This window comes from Podarcis vaucheri (assembly GCF_965113315.1).
Source record: "Podarcis vaucheri genome assembly, chromosome: 13".
NCBI lineage: Eukaryota > Metazoa > Chordata > Lepidosauria > Squamata > Lacertidae > Podarcis > Podarcis vaucheri.
In genome coordinates this window covers 39,906,846-39,922,015 of record NC_138751.1, presented here as the reverse complement: position 1 = coordinate 39,922,015, position 15,170 = coordinate 39,906,846, and the positions used below count along the sequence as shown (strand labels likewise).

Genomic DNA, 15,170 nt, shown 5'->3' with positions numbered 1-15,170 from the left:
GGGGTTCCCCCCCCCCATTTCTTCTTGGTCAGGAATGCATTGGGATTTTCCCCATGGGAAATAATGGAAGTCATCGGCTCACCAGGCAAATCCCTTCTGAACCATTTCTCAGGAAAGGATTATGTTCGCATAGCATGTATTGACAGCCTGGAGGCATCCTGAGCAGGGGCGTAGCGTTGCTTGCTGGTGCCCAGGGCAGGTGCACGGATGCCAAGTGTGGGTGGAGCGTGCTTGCCTAGGCCTCCCCCCCCCACTGGGTGGGCGTTCACATGCTGGACGGGGGCAGGACATGGAGGGTGCTCTTCACCTTGCAGTCTCACCAAGCCCCCCCCCCACCAAAGCCAGGCAGGGTGCAGGGATCTTTGTAGGGGCCTGGGGGCCTGGTTCACACACACACACTAAGATTCTGCACCCGTGGCCACAGCCCCTCTGCTCCCTGCCACTGATCCTGAGTGCTAGTAAAGAGAGACATTTCATTACTTCATAGTGACTATTTTTCTTCCAATGCAGCTCCATCCCTTCCTTAGGATTGTCTCCTTTAACAACTCTGCTGGAGAAACGATATCTTTTAGTGAGAATGGAGAAATAGATGCTGGCTTTGATATTACCAACACGGTCACTTTTCTAAATGATTCCTTTGTGAGAGTCAAGGTTGGAAGGGTGGGTGTGGAGGCTACCCCAGGCCAGAAATTCTCAATTGATGACAACAGAATGGTGTGGCACAGAAGCTTTCACCAGGTGGGGCATAATTCCTACATCCATGAGATATTAGAAAATAGAAGGTTGTTGCACATTCTGAAGGCAGCCTTGTAATGAGAGGTTTTAAATGTTTGACGTTTTGCTGTGTTTTTACTAAGTTTGAAGTTGCCCAGAGTTGCCGGGGTGACCCAGTCAGATGGACGGGATATAAACAAACAAACAAACAAACAAACACGATTTTTCTAATTATTATAATTACTGGGCTCTTACCACGGGCCAGTTAGAGGAGGGCAGGAGGCATTGAGTGTGGAATCATTCCCTCTACCACCTTACTGTGTTAGTCATCTCACCTGAAGTTGAGCAGGCCAGAATGCAATAAGACCTTGCTTGGGAATACTCTGTAACTGTATTTGGGACCAGGGAGGATTTTTTCCTGCAGACTTACTGGCCAGTCTGTGGGTTTTCACCTGCCTCATATTGTCACAACTTGACCGTTAAGGCACAGGGTCCGTATCATTAAGAACTGGGCACCTCGCTAAAGGGGTTGGGGAAGAGCTATTGCTCTCTGGGAGCCCATATGGGGGCTGATGGGCCACAGCACCCCTTCAGGAGGCAGCCCCGGAGGGAGTGCCACACTCAATGTATGTTACAGGTGGGGTGTGACCTCTTTTCCCACGGTTGACCCAACCAGTATTAACCAGCGGATCAGTTGCTTGATTTAGGAGGCAAACCCAATTCCTTCTCTAAAACAATAAAGTTGTGGTCTATTTCATCCCAATACTGATGTCCTGTGTCTCATTGAACATGGGTCACCCCCTTCACAAGTCCGCATGCCTCTTGCATTGGAGCATGCAAGCATTATTTTTTTACATGTGCTATGATAGGAAAATGGAGGCTGGAACAGGTATTCCCTTATGAATGGAGACCATGGGGGCAGGGCTAGTGAAGATTACCTCCCATCCCCTTCCTAATTTGAGCCCTCATGCAATTTTTCTGAATGCCTGAAGCGGGCTCAAAGATCGTGAGTTTCCGCATTGTTTTTAAAAGCCAAGAATAGCAAAGTGCCATATTTATCCGTCTATAAGACACCCCCATGTATAAGACTCCCCCAAATTCCAGACATTATTTTTTTAGGGGGGAACCTAGTCTTATACACTGAAAAATACAGTAGGTAGTTTGTCTTTGAGTTTGGAATAAATACTTTAGTATTTTCCTATGGGGGGGGGGAAAGGAAGTCAAAAGTGCTACTACTTTCTGTGAGTTAAACTGTTTGTGTGTTCATTTAAATGGGCAGGTTCCACCCCTTTCTGAGTGTAACCCAAATTGCCCTCCTGGTTCCAGCAAGGAGAAGAAGGAGGGGGAGCCATTCTGCTGCTATGATTGTGCTCCATGTCCTCAAGGCAAGATTGCGCCCCAGAAAGGTAGGCGACACAAGATATATGCTTTTCAAAGATAAGTCATGTTAGAAGTTGTGGAAAAGGTTAAGTAAATAATTGGTAACATATTGTTTGTTTGGAGAACCACATATTTTTTAGAACAGTTCCCCTTTTTTGGGGGGGGCAACTATATTTTGGTTCATGTGTTGGTTCAAAGAGTGCAGTTTGGATAACTTTCCCATTCGAATGTCAACAAAACCAAATTCCTCCTCCATCCCTATTGCCAGACAGCCCCCATAAAGGAATATAGACATTGTCCTAAAAATACAAGGTTTGTCACCCATGAGATAAATGGACCATTGATCTGATTGAGTATAAGATGCCTTTCTTAATTCTTATTCTGAACAATTATAAGGATGGTTTTTATTTGTAGTTACCACTCTTGTCCATCTAAACTGCACCCCAAAAAGCCTAACACACAGTACTGAGGTAGGGTTCTTAGGCATCACTTTGAATCTGGTTTATCTGGAAATATCTGTGATACTTCTGAAGGCGGCCCTGTTTAGGGAGGCTTTTAATGTTTGATGTAGTACAGTATTTTAATATTTCTTTTGGAAGCCGCCCAGAGTGGCTGGGGAAGCCCAGCCAGATGGGTGGGGTATACATAATAAATTATTATTATTATTATTATTATTATTATTATTATTATTATTATTATTATTATTGTTATTGTCGTTGTTGTTGTTATTATTATTATTATTATTATTATTATTATTATCATTATTATTATTATTAAACATTATGAGTTCCATACTCGCAGTATTAGTAGTTGCACTCCAACACATCCAAAATCTGAATGTCTTATTTTCTTTCCAGACATGGTTGACTGTGTTGCATGCCCAAAGGACCACTATCCACACAGAGACCAATCACAATGCATTCCAAAGACCATCAGCTTCCTGTCTTTTAAAGAGCCCCTGGGGATGAGCTTAGCACTTTTTTCTCTTTCTCTCTCTCTTCTCACAGTGGTGGTCCAAGCCATCTTCATTAAACATCGGGACACACCCATTGTCAGAGCAAACAATCGGGACCTCACCTACACTCTCCTCACTTTCCTCCTGCTCTGCTTCCTCTGCCCATTGATCTTCCTCAGCCCTCCAGAAAGAGTGAGCTGCCTGCTCCGACAAATGGCTTTTGGCCTTGTTTTCACAGTGACCGTTTCTTGTGTTCTGGCCAAAACGATCACGGTGGTTCTGGCCTTTGTGGCCACCAAACCAGGATCCAGAATGAGGAAGTGGGTGGGGAAAAGACTGGCAAGCATCATTGTGATTTCTTGTTCCCTTATCCAAGTGGGCATTTGCACTGTATGGTTAGGAACCTCTCCTCCATTCCCTGATTCTGACATGCATTCAATGATGAGAGAAATCATTCTAGGCTGCAACGAAGGGTCTGTTGCCCTGTTTTACTGTGTCCTGGGCTACATGGGCTTTTTGGCCATTCTCAGCTTTGTTGTGGCCTTTTTTGCCAGGAAACTGCCTGACAGCTTCAATGAGGCCAAATTCATCACCTTCAGCATGCTCTTGTTTTGTAGTGTTTGGATCTCCTTTGTTCCGGTCTACCTGAGCACCAAGGGGAAATACATGGTGGCTGTGGAGATCTTCTCCATCTTGGCCTCCAGTGCTGGCTTACTGGGCTCCATCTTTGCCCCCAAATGCTACATCATTGTGTTGAGGCCTGATCTGAACAGCAAGGAGTGCTTAATAAAGAGGAAATAATAAATTATCCTTTCATCCTGTGGTTTTTTTTCCACCAAACTATGAACAATTTAATCTCTCTTTATTTACACCATTTGATTATGTTGTATTTTACATGTTGCAACTGTTATGTGGAATTTATTTTAAACTCCCCTGTGGTCTCTCTGAGACAGGAGCCCCTCATCTTGTTTTAAACCTAAGGCTTATTTGGAAACCAAAAACTGTCATGAGTACCATAAAATATTGAGACCTGACCAGAAATTCAGAGGGTAATTGCTTAGAAACCGAACAGGAAGAAATAATGCATTGAGAGGCTTTTTTTTTTTAAAGGCTTTTTCCTTTCTAGGTTTTTTTCCTCTCACTAAGATTTCAGTAGAGTTGTGTGGCGAGATCCCGCCTCCCACCATTAGAAATAAAGACACAGGACACAGTAATTTAGGTTAATGGGCTAAAATCAGGCCACAACTTTATTGGTTACAGGTGATGAGTGGTATTGGCTTAGGCATTGGTCCTATCGACTATCCGGCTTCAGCCTGCTTGCTTGAAGACCGGGAAGGGTTAACACCAGCAGGGTTGCACATCAACTAGGCACTCCCACTCCCATAGGCTTCGGATGGGGCCACGGCCCCCAGAATCCTTTACCGGACTACTCTTCAATATCCGGGGGAGGTGATGGCGCTCCGCCCCCATATATCTACATAACAATACCCATACCAATTCCTAACCGCCAAAGCCGAGAAAGTTGTGATGATTTGCTACGAGGTAGGCAAAAAACCCAATGGCTGGTGCCAATTTGCCAAGTGGAAAAAATTCCTACTAGGCCCCTTAACGGCGACCAACCGAGGTCCATAGCAAGGTCAAAAGAGGAACCTTGAAGGGCGGGCAGGTGAGAAACAAACGCAGCTGAGTGGCCAAAGAGGGGGATTCCCAGCCACGCTTGCCTTAAATGAGGCAAGCCACACTCCCTGGGCCAGCCGATTGGCTGACCGGGGATGACGCGGCCGAGGATTGCTCAGGCCTCCAGTGCTGGCTTACTGGGCTCCATCTTTGCTCCCAAATGCTACATCATTGTGTTGAGGCCTGATCTGAACAGCAAGGAGCAGTTAATAAAGAGGAAATAGCAAATATAATCTCTCTTTATTTACATCATATAATTATGCTGTATTCTATCTCTTACAACTGTTATGTGCAATTCTTTTAAATATCCACTACTGGCCTCTTTACAACAGGTGCCTCCAATCTCTTTTCTTCCTAAGATTCATTTGGAATACTAAGAAGCTATCATGAGTACCACAAAATATTGATGCCTGACATGAACGTTAGAGGGTAATTGATTAGGAAGTGGCCAAGGAAAAACAATATATTGAGAGGCAATTAAAAAACAAACAAACAAACAAACAAACAAACAAACAAACAAACAAACACATCTCATTCCTTTCTAGGTTATTTCCCTATAAGTAAGGTTTCAGTAGAGTTGCTGCTGTCATGATTAACCAGTGCCAGTGATTTCAGTACAGCCACTCCACACTTAATAGGGGGTTATGTTCCGAACATCAATGAACATCTGCTGCTCTTTCTCCTTTCGAGATCAAAAATACTGCACCAAAAATAAACACATCTAAAATTTTGGGGGCTGGATCAAGGCTGGAGGCTTTGGAAAACTAAAAAAGTCTAATAGGTACCACAAAATATGCAGGCCTGACGAGAACATCCAAGGGTGATTGATTAGAAACTGAATGAGATTCGCCAAGAGAATCTCACCCCATTCTTTAGCCTGTCTTAGTTTAAATGTCATTAAATTAATGAACAGATGTTCAGGTGTGAAATTTTAGGTCAGATTAATCATTGCCACAGTCAAGTGAGGCATTTCAGCATTGATAACAGACAGACCCAAATTCTTATGGCAGTTTATTCTACATGCCCTTCTGTTGTCCCATAATGGGACAGAAGCCACTTTGAATGAAACATCACAAACATGGTGTGTGATTTGTTTTGTCATCTGTTTCATTTTCCTGATGTAAAGAGAGCTAGTCATTATCTCATCTGTAATTATTACTCTCATAATTACTAACTGTCTCTTGGATAATGTCTCAATAGATTTCCAGAGAATAAAAGTCAAAGTCTAAATATTAGAATATAAAAACCCTTCTTGTGATTCTATGCAAGGGAGAGGGCGGAGGAAGGGGAAGGATTTCTGCTGTTGTCTATGTTGAGTTGTAAGATAGGATCTTGTGTAGTGTGGTTCCTGTCAAGGTGGAATATTGTGCTGAGGATTGTATTGGAACTAAGGGTCATGTTTCACATGGAAGTAAGGGTGTTTGAGGATGAGAAATAATATTTGCCTCAGCATGCTATTGTTTATTGTGCCCCTTCTCTTTCATCTGCCACATTTGGTGTGCAAACGTACCAGGAGTTGCATCATCCATGATCTCTCCAGAATTCCACATGAATACTACCAACCTGGTGATCTTATTGTTGGCGGCCTTGCTTCTCACCTCTTTTCTGCTTTTGACAAAGAAGACTTCAAAGAAAGGCTAACTACCCATGAACTTCTTAATACCTTGTAAAGACTTCATATGTCATAATACAGGAACATTCCTAAGCTCTAACCATGCTTACTCAGAAGCATGTGCCACTGGTTTCAGTGGGATTTACTTCCAGGCAGAGGTGGTGGTGGTGGGGAACAATTGCTAAGCTGAAGAATTACCTAGTTAAGATGGAAAGCCCTTCTCTGTTCTGAATATTGAACTTCACCTCAGGAAGCTTGGGCTGAGAGCTCTTAAGAGGTGGGGTTCCAAGACCCCCAGATATTCACATCCAAGTAGGATACTCCTAGTTAAAAATATGTCACAGGTTTGGAAATTATGAGAACCACTCCATTAAACTAGGCTACCTACTTCTCTGCATTTTGATACACATTTTTAATTGGATCAAATCAGTACCTGTATATAAATGTTTTGTATATTTCTGTGCTTTGTGGTTTAAAAATGCTTTATATCCTCTGTTGAAGGTCTCTGTTTATGTCAGTGTGTGAGTGTCAAAGTTTGATGCTTTGTGCTCTTAATGTTGTGCAGACCTGTTCAGTTATAGCTACTTGGTGATAGGAAGACACGAAGGGGAAAGAGATTCAATTGCATTTAATATTTATAGGCAGGGCCTGGAACAGGTACATTCATTCTGATTGGTCTTGGGAACAACAGACAGTGATTGGCTGAAGGTTCTGAACAGTGAAGAAATGGCAGTTAGCTGTCAGTTGGGAGAAGTAATGAGTGAGGTGTGAGGCAAAGACAAGAGAAAGCTGAGGTAAAAGTGGACAACTGAGACTTAAATAGTTAGGTACTGCGAGAAGTGAGGTTACAGGGAACCAGGCAGAGGACCTTCTCGGTAGTGGCTCCTGCCCTGTGGAACGTCCTCCCAGAGGATGTCAAGGCAATAAGCAACTATCTTACTTTTAAAAGACATCTGAAGGCAGCCCTGTTTAGGGAAGTTTTCAATTTTTAATGCTGTATTGTGTTTTTAAAGAGTGGCTGGGGAAACCCAGCCAGATAGGAATAGTATAAATAGTAAATTATTATTATTATTAACAGCATCTCTTGAATCTTTAGATAGCGTTGTCAAGTATATGTAGGACCCGAAAGTATCAGTATTCCCTTATTAGAGATAGAGGCAGGATTCAAATCAGTTCACATTTAAATGTGAACCTACCAAAATTAGCATGCTCTAAAAAGATAACAAAACCAAAAAACAACTATCATTTAAAATTTATACAATGCATTCTTTTAGGGAAAATTGCTTTGCGGATATGTGTATACTAGGGAACTATTTGCAGTAAAATACAGAAGAATAATTCTGAAGCCCTTTTTAAAAATTGCATAGCATATTTTCCAAGGGTGCAGCTTAAAATTCTCTTTGCAGTGTGGTGGCAAGGAACTACCAGCATATTCTAGCTTTGGTGTTTGCTGTCAAGGAGATCAATGAGAACCCCAAGATCTTACCTAATATCACCCTGGGATTCCAAATCTATGACAGTTACTTCAGTGAAAGGATGACTTACACGGCCACTCTGAACCTTCCCTCCACACTTGTCCCCAACTACAAGTGCCACACCCAGAAATATCTGATGGCAGCTATTGGGGGACTGGACTTTGATACCTCCCTCCAAATGGCAGACATTCTGGACATTTACAAGATCCCCCAGGTAAGATACCACCTTGGTGACTTCATACTTATTTACCATCCTATTTTCTATCCAGAAAGGTTTTGTACAGTAGAGAAGGAAGCTGCTATCCTCAGAGCTGGGACTCAGACCATCAGGAGGCAGTTGTGCACACATTGTGGCACTTGAGTGGGATTCTGTGCATTAGTGGTTTGATAGATGTGTGGAAAGGAAGTTAAGACACCATGAAATGAGAAGCTGAAATGCAGTGATGAAGAAAAGGGGATGAAATGGAGAAAGAGAGGAAAGTAGCAGTGCAGGAAACCAAGGACTACAAACTCAAGAAGGAAAAATGGGGGGGGGGGAGGGAAAAAGGAATGCAAGGAAGTGGGCATGTGGGGGTGGCAGAGGATGAGGCAGAAGTTGAGAAGCTCCATGGAGGCAAGATCTGTTGCCCTTCCCAACTTTCTGGAACCTGCCTTCTTAAGGCAACTGGCTCATTTCACCTTCTGTATGGTCAGGCCCTCAATGGACATATGCAGTCTGTCTTCCACATTTACAGATTATGCTTCTTTATTTCCTTCTAGCTCACTTATGGCTCCTTTGCTCCAGAGGATGCTGATCAAAGCCAATCCACTTCCTTCTACAGGATGGTGTCAAATGAAGCCCATCAGTACACTGGGATTGTTGAGTTACTTCTGCACTTTGGTTGGACATGGGTTGGATTGCTTGCTAGTGGAGACAGTGGAGAGAGATTTATTCAGACACTGAAACCTCTGCTCTATCAGAAAGGTATTTGCTTGGCCTTCTCAGAGACAACCCTGAAAACGACATATTTGGCTGAGTACTATGTCATGTATTTCCACTGGGTCCAAATTTATCAAGCTATTATGGAAAGTAAAGCCATGGTGGTGGTTGTCTATGGAGGAACAAGGTCCATGCTTGCCTTGCGATCAATGGTAGCACTAGGTTTACTGGAAAATGTGACCAAAACCTCTGAGGGCAAGGTGTGGATTCTGACAGCACAGCTGGATTTTGCAGCATTAACCTATCAAATGAGCATGGATATGCAAGTCTTTCATGGTTCCCTCTCCTTTACATTTCATTCAAATGTGGTGCAAGGTTTCAAAGCCTTTCTTCAGACACAAAATCCTTTTGAGGAAGACGGAAATGGCTTTGTTAAGCAGTTCTGGGCACAGGTATTTCTCTGTTCATTTCCAAACCCCAGTACAGAGGAGCAGGCCAGTGGAACCTGCACTGGAGAGGAGAAACTGGAAGATCTCCCTTCATCTGCATTTGTGATGAGCATAACTGGCCACAGCTACAGTCTCTATAATGCTGTCTATGCCATAGCACATGCTCTACATGCCATGTTCTTGTCCAGGACCAAATACAGGGCAGCAGTGGAAGGAGGGATGCAGAAGCTTCAGAAATTCCAGCCTTGGCAGGCAATTCTTTTCATGAGATACATTTTATTTGACCTGGGCAGTGATACATAAAACAGTACAGTGGTACCTCAGGTTAAGTACTTAATTCGTTCCGGAGGTCTGTACTTAACCTGAAACTGTTCTTAACCTGAAGCACCACTTTAGCTAATGGGGCCTTCTGCTGCTGCCGCGCTGCCAGAGCATGATTTCTGTTCTCATCCTGAAGCAAAGTTCTTAACCCGAGGTAATATTTCTGGGTTAGTCTGTGACCTGAAGCGCATGTAACCCGAGGTAACACTGTACCCTGAAAAAAATCAAGCTTCAATGCAAGACCATATTCTCCCCTTGTGTGCAGAGAAGCTGCTCATTTAGGACTCGCATAGTGAAATATCAGGCCACCTTGCTTACAGCTGTTAAGCAGGAGGACCCAATCCTGCACTATCCTGCTTTTTTGTGAGCAACTTCCTTTGTGTGCATGGCAAAACATGCAGCAACCAGAAGCATTGAAAGACACACTGTAAAACCTTAAAATATGCCCTTTCCAGTGAATTCCAGAAGATCCCACTTCCCTAGCACAAAAATCGATCACATGCTTAGCAGGTCCTACATGGTTTACTTACAAAACTCTTCAAAGTTCAAAGGTTTTTTGGAACACAGAACTCAGAAAAAAGTTGCAGAAGCAGAAGACATAGCTTGGTTACAAAATGGCAAAAGTTCCTAAACTTTTTATTGGTATAGAAAGTGGTAGTTTCAGACTATATTCTTTTCTGAAAGAAGCGGCTTCTTAAATCCATCTGACTGTAAGGAACAGCTCAGAACTCCACTCAAACCAAATTCGCACACAGAGTAAGCAAAACAGAAGGCTTTGTTGCCCATTTACTCCCAAGGTAAGAGGAAGTGACATAGGCCAAGCCTGTCAGGACACTTTACAGCATTAAACCCTTTATGTATGTATTACAAGACATTTGCATTACTTTAAAGTTACTCTTTTTCTTTCAATGCAGCTCCACCCCTTTCTTAGGAGTGTCTCCTTTAACAACTCTGCTGGGGAAACAGTATCTTTTAGTGCGAACAGGGAAGTAGAAGCTGGCTTTGATATTACCAACCTGGTCACTTTCCCAAATAACTCCTTTATGAGAGTCAAAGTTGGAAGACTGGGTGGGGAGGCTGCTGCAGGCCAGGAATTCACCCTTGACGACAACAGAATGGTGTGGCACAGAAGCTTTCACCAGGTGAGGCTTAATTCCTACATCTATGAGAGAGAGGGAAATAGAATGTTATTGTACTTACAGATCATCAGTCCAGCACATACCTGCCTTTCCAGCCAGATTCGAAACATTTCCCCCTCTCTTAGGAATAAGAGAGTTGGAAGTCATCCTGAAGGTCATGTTGTCCAGGATACAGTGGTGCCCCGCAAGACGAATGCCTCGCAAGACGGAAAACTCGCTAGACGAAAGAGTTTTTGGTTTTGGAGGTGCTTCGCAAAACGAATTTCCTATGGGCTTGCTTCGCAAGACGAAATTGTCTTGTAAGTTCCTGCGGGGTTTTTTTCCTCCCCCCTTTTTCTAAGCCGCTAAGCCGCTTATCAGCTGATCCGATAAGCCGATAAGCCGCTAAAAGCCGCTAATAGCGCTAATAGCCGCTAATAGCGCTAATAGCGCTAATCCGCTAATCCGTCAATGGGCTTGCTTCGCAAGACGGAAAAAAAAACGCTAGATGAAGAGAATCACAGAACGGATTCTTTTCGTCTTGCGAGGCACCACTGTACAGGAATCTCAACATAAGATGATCTTGCTGGCTCAGATCAATGCCCAACTAGTGCAGAATATTGCCATTGGCCAGTCTTGTCCAGCATCTGGATATGCCATGTGGCTTTTGGCTTGGGTCTCTTTTCGTCCAAGTGTGTTTCATGAGTCTCTTGGGAAGAAGATGCAGGTGTTTGCTGCTTGCAGTTCAAATGCATGATGGTTGAGAAGGAAGTAGGGGCTGTGAAGGTTTGTGGGTAGCTATTCTTTGTTACCAAGTGTAGAATGAGGAAAGGGACTTCTTATTTCGGAAAAGAATCAGCCCTCCTCAAGAAGGCTTGCCTGGCACCTCCCTACATATCTATAGGCACCAGGCAAAAACATTCCCAAGCCATTGGTGACTTAAACTATTTATGGTCTTTCAAACTGGGATGTTACTGTTTCTGTTTGTCATGCTTTTCCTTTTTATGTTTTTATAATGTAAACTGCCCTGTGGCATGGTATAATAAATAAATAAATAAATAAATAAATAAGGTTCTGAAAGTGGCCAACCAGACACTTGTAGGACATGATCATAAGACCTCTCTCCCCTTTTGTGGTTTCTGACAACTGGTATTCAGCACCATACTGCCTCTGACCGTTGAGTAAATGCATACCCTCCACCAAGGATGGTAGCCTCTGATAGGTTTCTCTTCCATTAGTTTTTCCAATCATCTTTTAAAGTCAGCCAAGTTGATGCCCATCACTGTCTCTTGTAGAATTGAATCTCATAGTTTTAGCTATACTGCGTGAAAAAGTGCCCCAATCAATCAAAAATTAACTTCATTGGATATCTCTGAGTTCTAGTATTATGAGAGAGGGAGAAAAGCTTTTCCTTACCCTCTTCCCCATTATCTACACGAGCAGGTTTCACCCCTTTCTGAGTGTAACCCAAGTTGTCCCCCTGGTTCCAGGAAGGAAAAGAAGGAGGGGGAGCCATTCTGCTGCTATGATTGTGTTCCGTGTCCTCAAGGCAAGATTTCATCCCAAAAGGGTAAGAGACACAGGATATATAATCTTCCAACCGTATGTCATGTTAGAAGTTGAGGAAAAGGATAAATAAATTATTGGTGATGTGTGCATTTTTGTACATATTGTTTTAATGGAGAACTGCTTTACAAATGTTTAGAGAAGTACACATTTTTAAGGGCATCTGTACTTTGGTCAATGTCTTTGCTCAAGGAGTGCAATGTAGATAGCCTTCTCATTCAAGTGGCATAAAAAAAAATCCCCTCCATCCTTATTGACAGATAGCCCCCACAAAGGAATATGGACCTTCCCCCCAAAAAGAAATGGTTTGACGCCCATTATCTAATTTTTGTTACAGGGTAAGATACAGCAGGCAATTTTGAACTAAATGCACCAGTGATATGACTATGTATGAGACACCTTCTTTAATTCAGGCAATAACAAATAAACATGTCTATGAATGATGCGTGATCGTACACCCGGGCGCGGTGGAATGCGTTCAACCTAGTATGTGGGGGTAGAATGGGGCTGGGAATGGAACCCCTGTGCAAAAAGGTCATGGACTGTACCTGTTCTGAACAATAACAATGTGGTTTATGTGGAGTTAGCAAGCCATCACAGGACACTCCACATAACCCAACACAACGGTTGAGGTGGGATTCTCATGCATCACTTTCAATCTGGTTACTCTGGAAATATCTGTGATAACTACAATTTAACCTTATGCGTGCAATACTCACAGGAGTAGTTGTCACTATCCTAACGTCTGAAATAAAAATGCATTACTTTTTTCCCAGACATGGAAGATTGCGTTGGGTGCCCCAAAGACCACTATCCAAACATGGAACAATCGCAATGCATTCCAAAGACCATCAGCTTCCTGTCTTTTAAAGAGCCTCTAGGGATGAGCTTAGCATTGATTGCTTTTTCTCTCTCTATCCTCACAGTGGTGGTCCTAGTCATCTTCATTAAACATCAGGACACACCCATTGTCAGAGCAAACAATCGGGACCTCACCTACACTCTCCTCACTTCTCTCCTGCTCTGCTTTCTCTGCCCATTGATCTTCCTCAGCCCTCCAGAAAGAATGAGCTGCCTGCTCCGACAAATGGCTTTTGGCCTTGTTTTCACAGTGACTGTTTCTTGTGTTCTGGCCAAGACTATCATGGTGGTTCTGGCCTTTGTGGCCACCAAACCAGGATCCAGAATGAGGAAGTGGGTGGGGAAAAGACTTGGAAGTGCCATTGTGTTTTCTTGTTCCCTTATCCAAGTGGGCATTTGCAGTGTGTGGTTAGGAATCTTTCCCCCATTCCCTGATTCTGACATGCACTCAGTGAAGAGAGAAATCATTCTAGGCTGCAACGAAGGGGCAGTTGCCCTGTTTTACTGTGTCCTGGGCTACATGGGCTTTTTGGCCATTATCAGCTTTGTTGTGGCATTTTTTGCCAGGAAATTGCCTGAGAGCTTCAATGAGGCCAAATTCATCACCTTCAGCATGTTTTTGTTTTGTAGTGTTTGGATTTCCTTTGTTCCGGTCTACCTGAGCACCAAGGGGAAATACATGGTGGCTGTGGAGATCTTCTCCATCTTAGCCTCCAGTGCTGGGATACTGGGCTCCATCTTTGCTCCCAAATGCTACACCATTGTGTTGAGGCCGGATCTGAACAGCAAGGAGCAGTTAATAAAGAGGAAATAATAAATTATCCCATCATTTTTGTGGGGTTTTTCCTACCAAAATATGAGCAGTGTAATCTCTCTTTATCCACCCCATTCAGTTATGTTGTGCCAGGCATAGCTCACTTTGGGATCGAGATGGTAATCAGGCCTCTTGCTCTCCTTCACTTTTTCTGAGAAGCACAACATTTTAGGTCTGAGCTGGTTTCCTCATACTCAGACCACCTGGTTCTTAGAAGCCTCCCTTGCATTTCTATACCAAGAATTTGGAACTTTCAGCATTGTAAATAAGCCTTGTTTTGCTGCCTGTGTTTTCTGACTGTTGTGTGGGAAAGCACATGAACTTTGCCTTTGAAGAGTTTATAAGTATTACCAGTTCTTAACTTAACAAATGTATGGTCGTATTCTATGCTAAGGGAAGAGGGAGGTCATATTTTAAAGGTCTAGCAAACTATATTTCCCCACTTCAATTTGCTGCATATTTTGTGATTTAAAATCTCGGGTGGAAATCTCTCACCAAAGAGTTTGTGCCCCAAACCTGGATCTTGGCATCCAGAGCATTCTCCTTTGTTGATACCTATTTTTCCTTCCTACCAACACAAACCACGTACAAAACTCAGCCCTTTTCACCATTCTTTTGTCTTGGCATAATTGTCATGAAACTAATGGTGTTCAGGTGGGAAATTTTGGGAGGTCAGATTAATCATTTGAACCGGTCAGCATTAATAAGAGACTGGCTAACTGTTCTTCTCTTCCTCATTGCTATTAATTCTGCATCCCCTTTTGTTGTCCCATAAACAGACAGAAACCACTTTGGATGAAAAATCAGAAGCAGGGGTTTTTTTTTGCTCATTTTCTGAGAGCTTGTTATTACCTCACCTGTAATTATCACTCTCAGCATGTCTAAGTCTCCCTTGGATAATGTCTCAGTAGATTTCCAGGGAATACTAACCAATGTCAAAACATGGGTATTATAACCTCTTCCTGCCATTCTTTACAAGGGAGAGGACAGAGGAAGAGGAAGGATTTTCACTTTTCTTTCAATCAACTTGTAAAATAGGATTTTAATTTGTGAATTGTTAGAGAAGTGCTGTTCACGACAAGGCAGAATATTGTACTAAGTGGTTGTTAAGCAAGGTTCATGTGCTGGATGGAAATAAGGGTGTTTGATTAGAAATAATATTTGCTTCAGTATGCTGCTGTTTATTGTGCCCCTTCTCTTTCATCTGCTACATTTGGTGTGCAATCAGACCACGAGTTGCACCATCCATGATCTGTCCAGCATTCCACATGAATACCACCTACCTGGTGATCTTATTGTTGGCGGACTT

At 43.0% G+C, this 15,170-nt stretch overlaps 2 protein-coding genes and 1 long non-coding RNA gene across 3 annotated transcripts in view; 2 read left to right on the top strand and 1 right to left on the bottom strand.

The window, feature by feature from the left end:
• The first annotated feature begins 603 nt into the window (after positions 1-603).
• LOC309515954 (uncharacterized protein) overlaps positions 604-15,170 on the top strand; it is a 108,511-nt gene continuing 93,944 nt past the window's right edge. The window contains exons 1-2 of the mRNA XM_082194279.1: positions 604-738; positions 1,994-2,120. Coding sequence (XP_082050405.1) covers positions 2,089-2,120 — 32 coding nt within the window. The 5' untranslated portion in view covers positions 604-738; positions 1,994-2,088. The remainder of the gene's footprint in view (positions 739-1,993; positions 2,121-15,170) is intronic.
• On the top strand, positions 9,989-15,032 carry LOC309516015 (vomeronasal type-2 receptor 26-like). The gene is made up of 3 exons (XM_082194468.1): positions 9,989-10,644; positions 12,064-12,190; positions 12,963-15,032. The coding sequence occupies exons 1-3, from the start codon at positions 10,411-10,413 to the stop codon at positions 13,859-13,861; spliced, it is 1,260 nt and encodes a 419-aa protein (XP_082050594.1). The 5' UTR covers positions 9,989-10,410; the 3' UTR covers positions 13,862-15,032.
• The window catches only part of LOC309516083, a 71,331-nt gene continuing 70,677 nt past the window's right edge, over positions 14,517-15,170 (bottom strand). The window contains exon 2 of the long non-coding RNA XR_014212756.1: positions 14,517-14,695. This is a non-coding gene — a long non-coding RNA (uncharacterized lncRNA). The remainder of the gene's footprint in view (positions 14,696-15,170) is intronic.

Bases quoted from the DNA above. Each gene is read 5' to 3' on its own strand.
- LOC309516015 (XM_082194468.1), top strand. From the start codon at position 10,411: ATGCAGCTCCACCCCTTTCTTAGGAGTGTCTCCTTTAACAACTCTGCT. The intron at 10,645-12,063 runs GTGAGGCTTAAT...CTACACGAGCAG, and splicing joins GGCACAGAAGCTTTCACCAG to GTTTCACCCCTTTCTGAGTG. The intron at 12,191-12,962 runs GTAAGAGACACA...CTTTTTTCCCAG, and splicing joins CAAGATTTCATCCCAAAAGG to ACATGGAAGATTGCGTTGGG.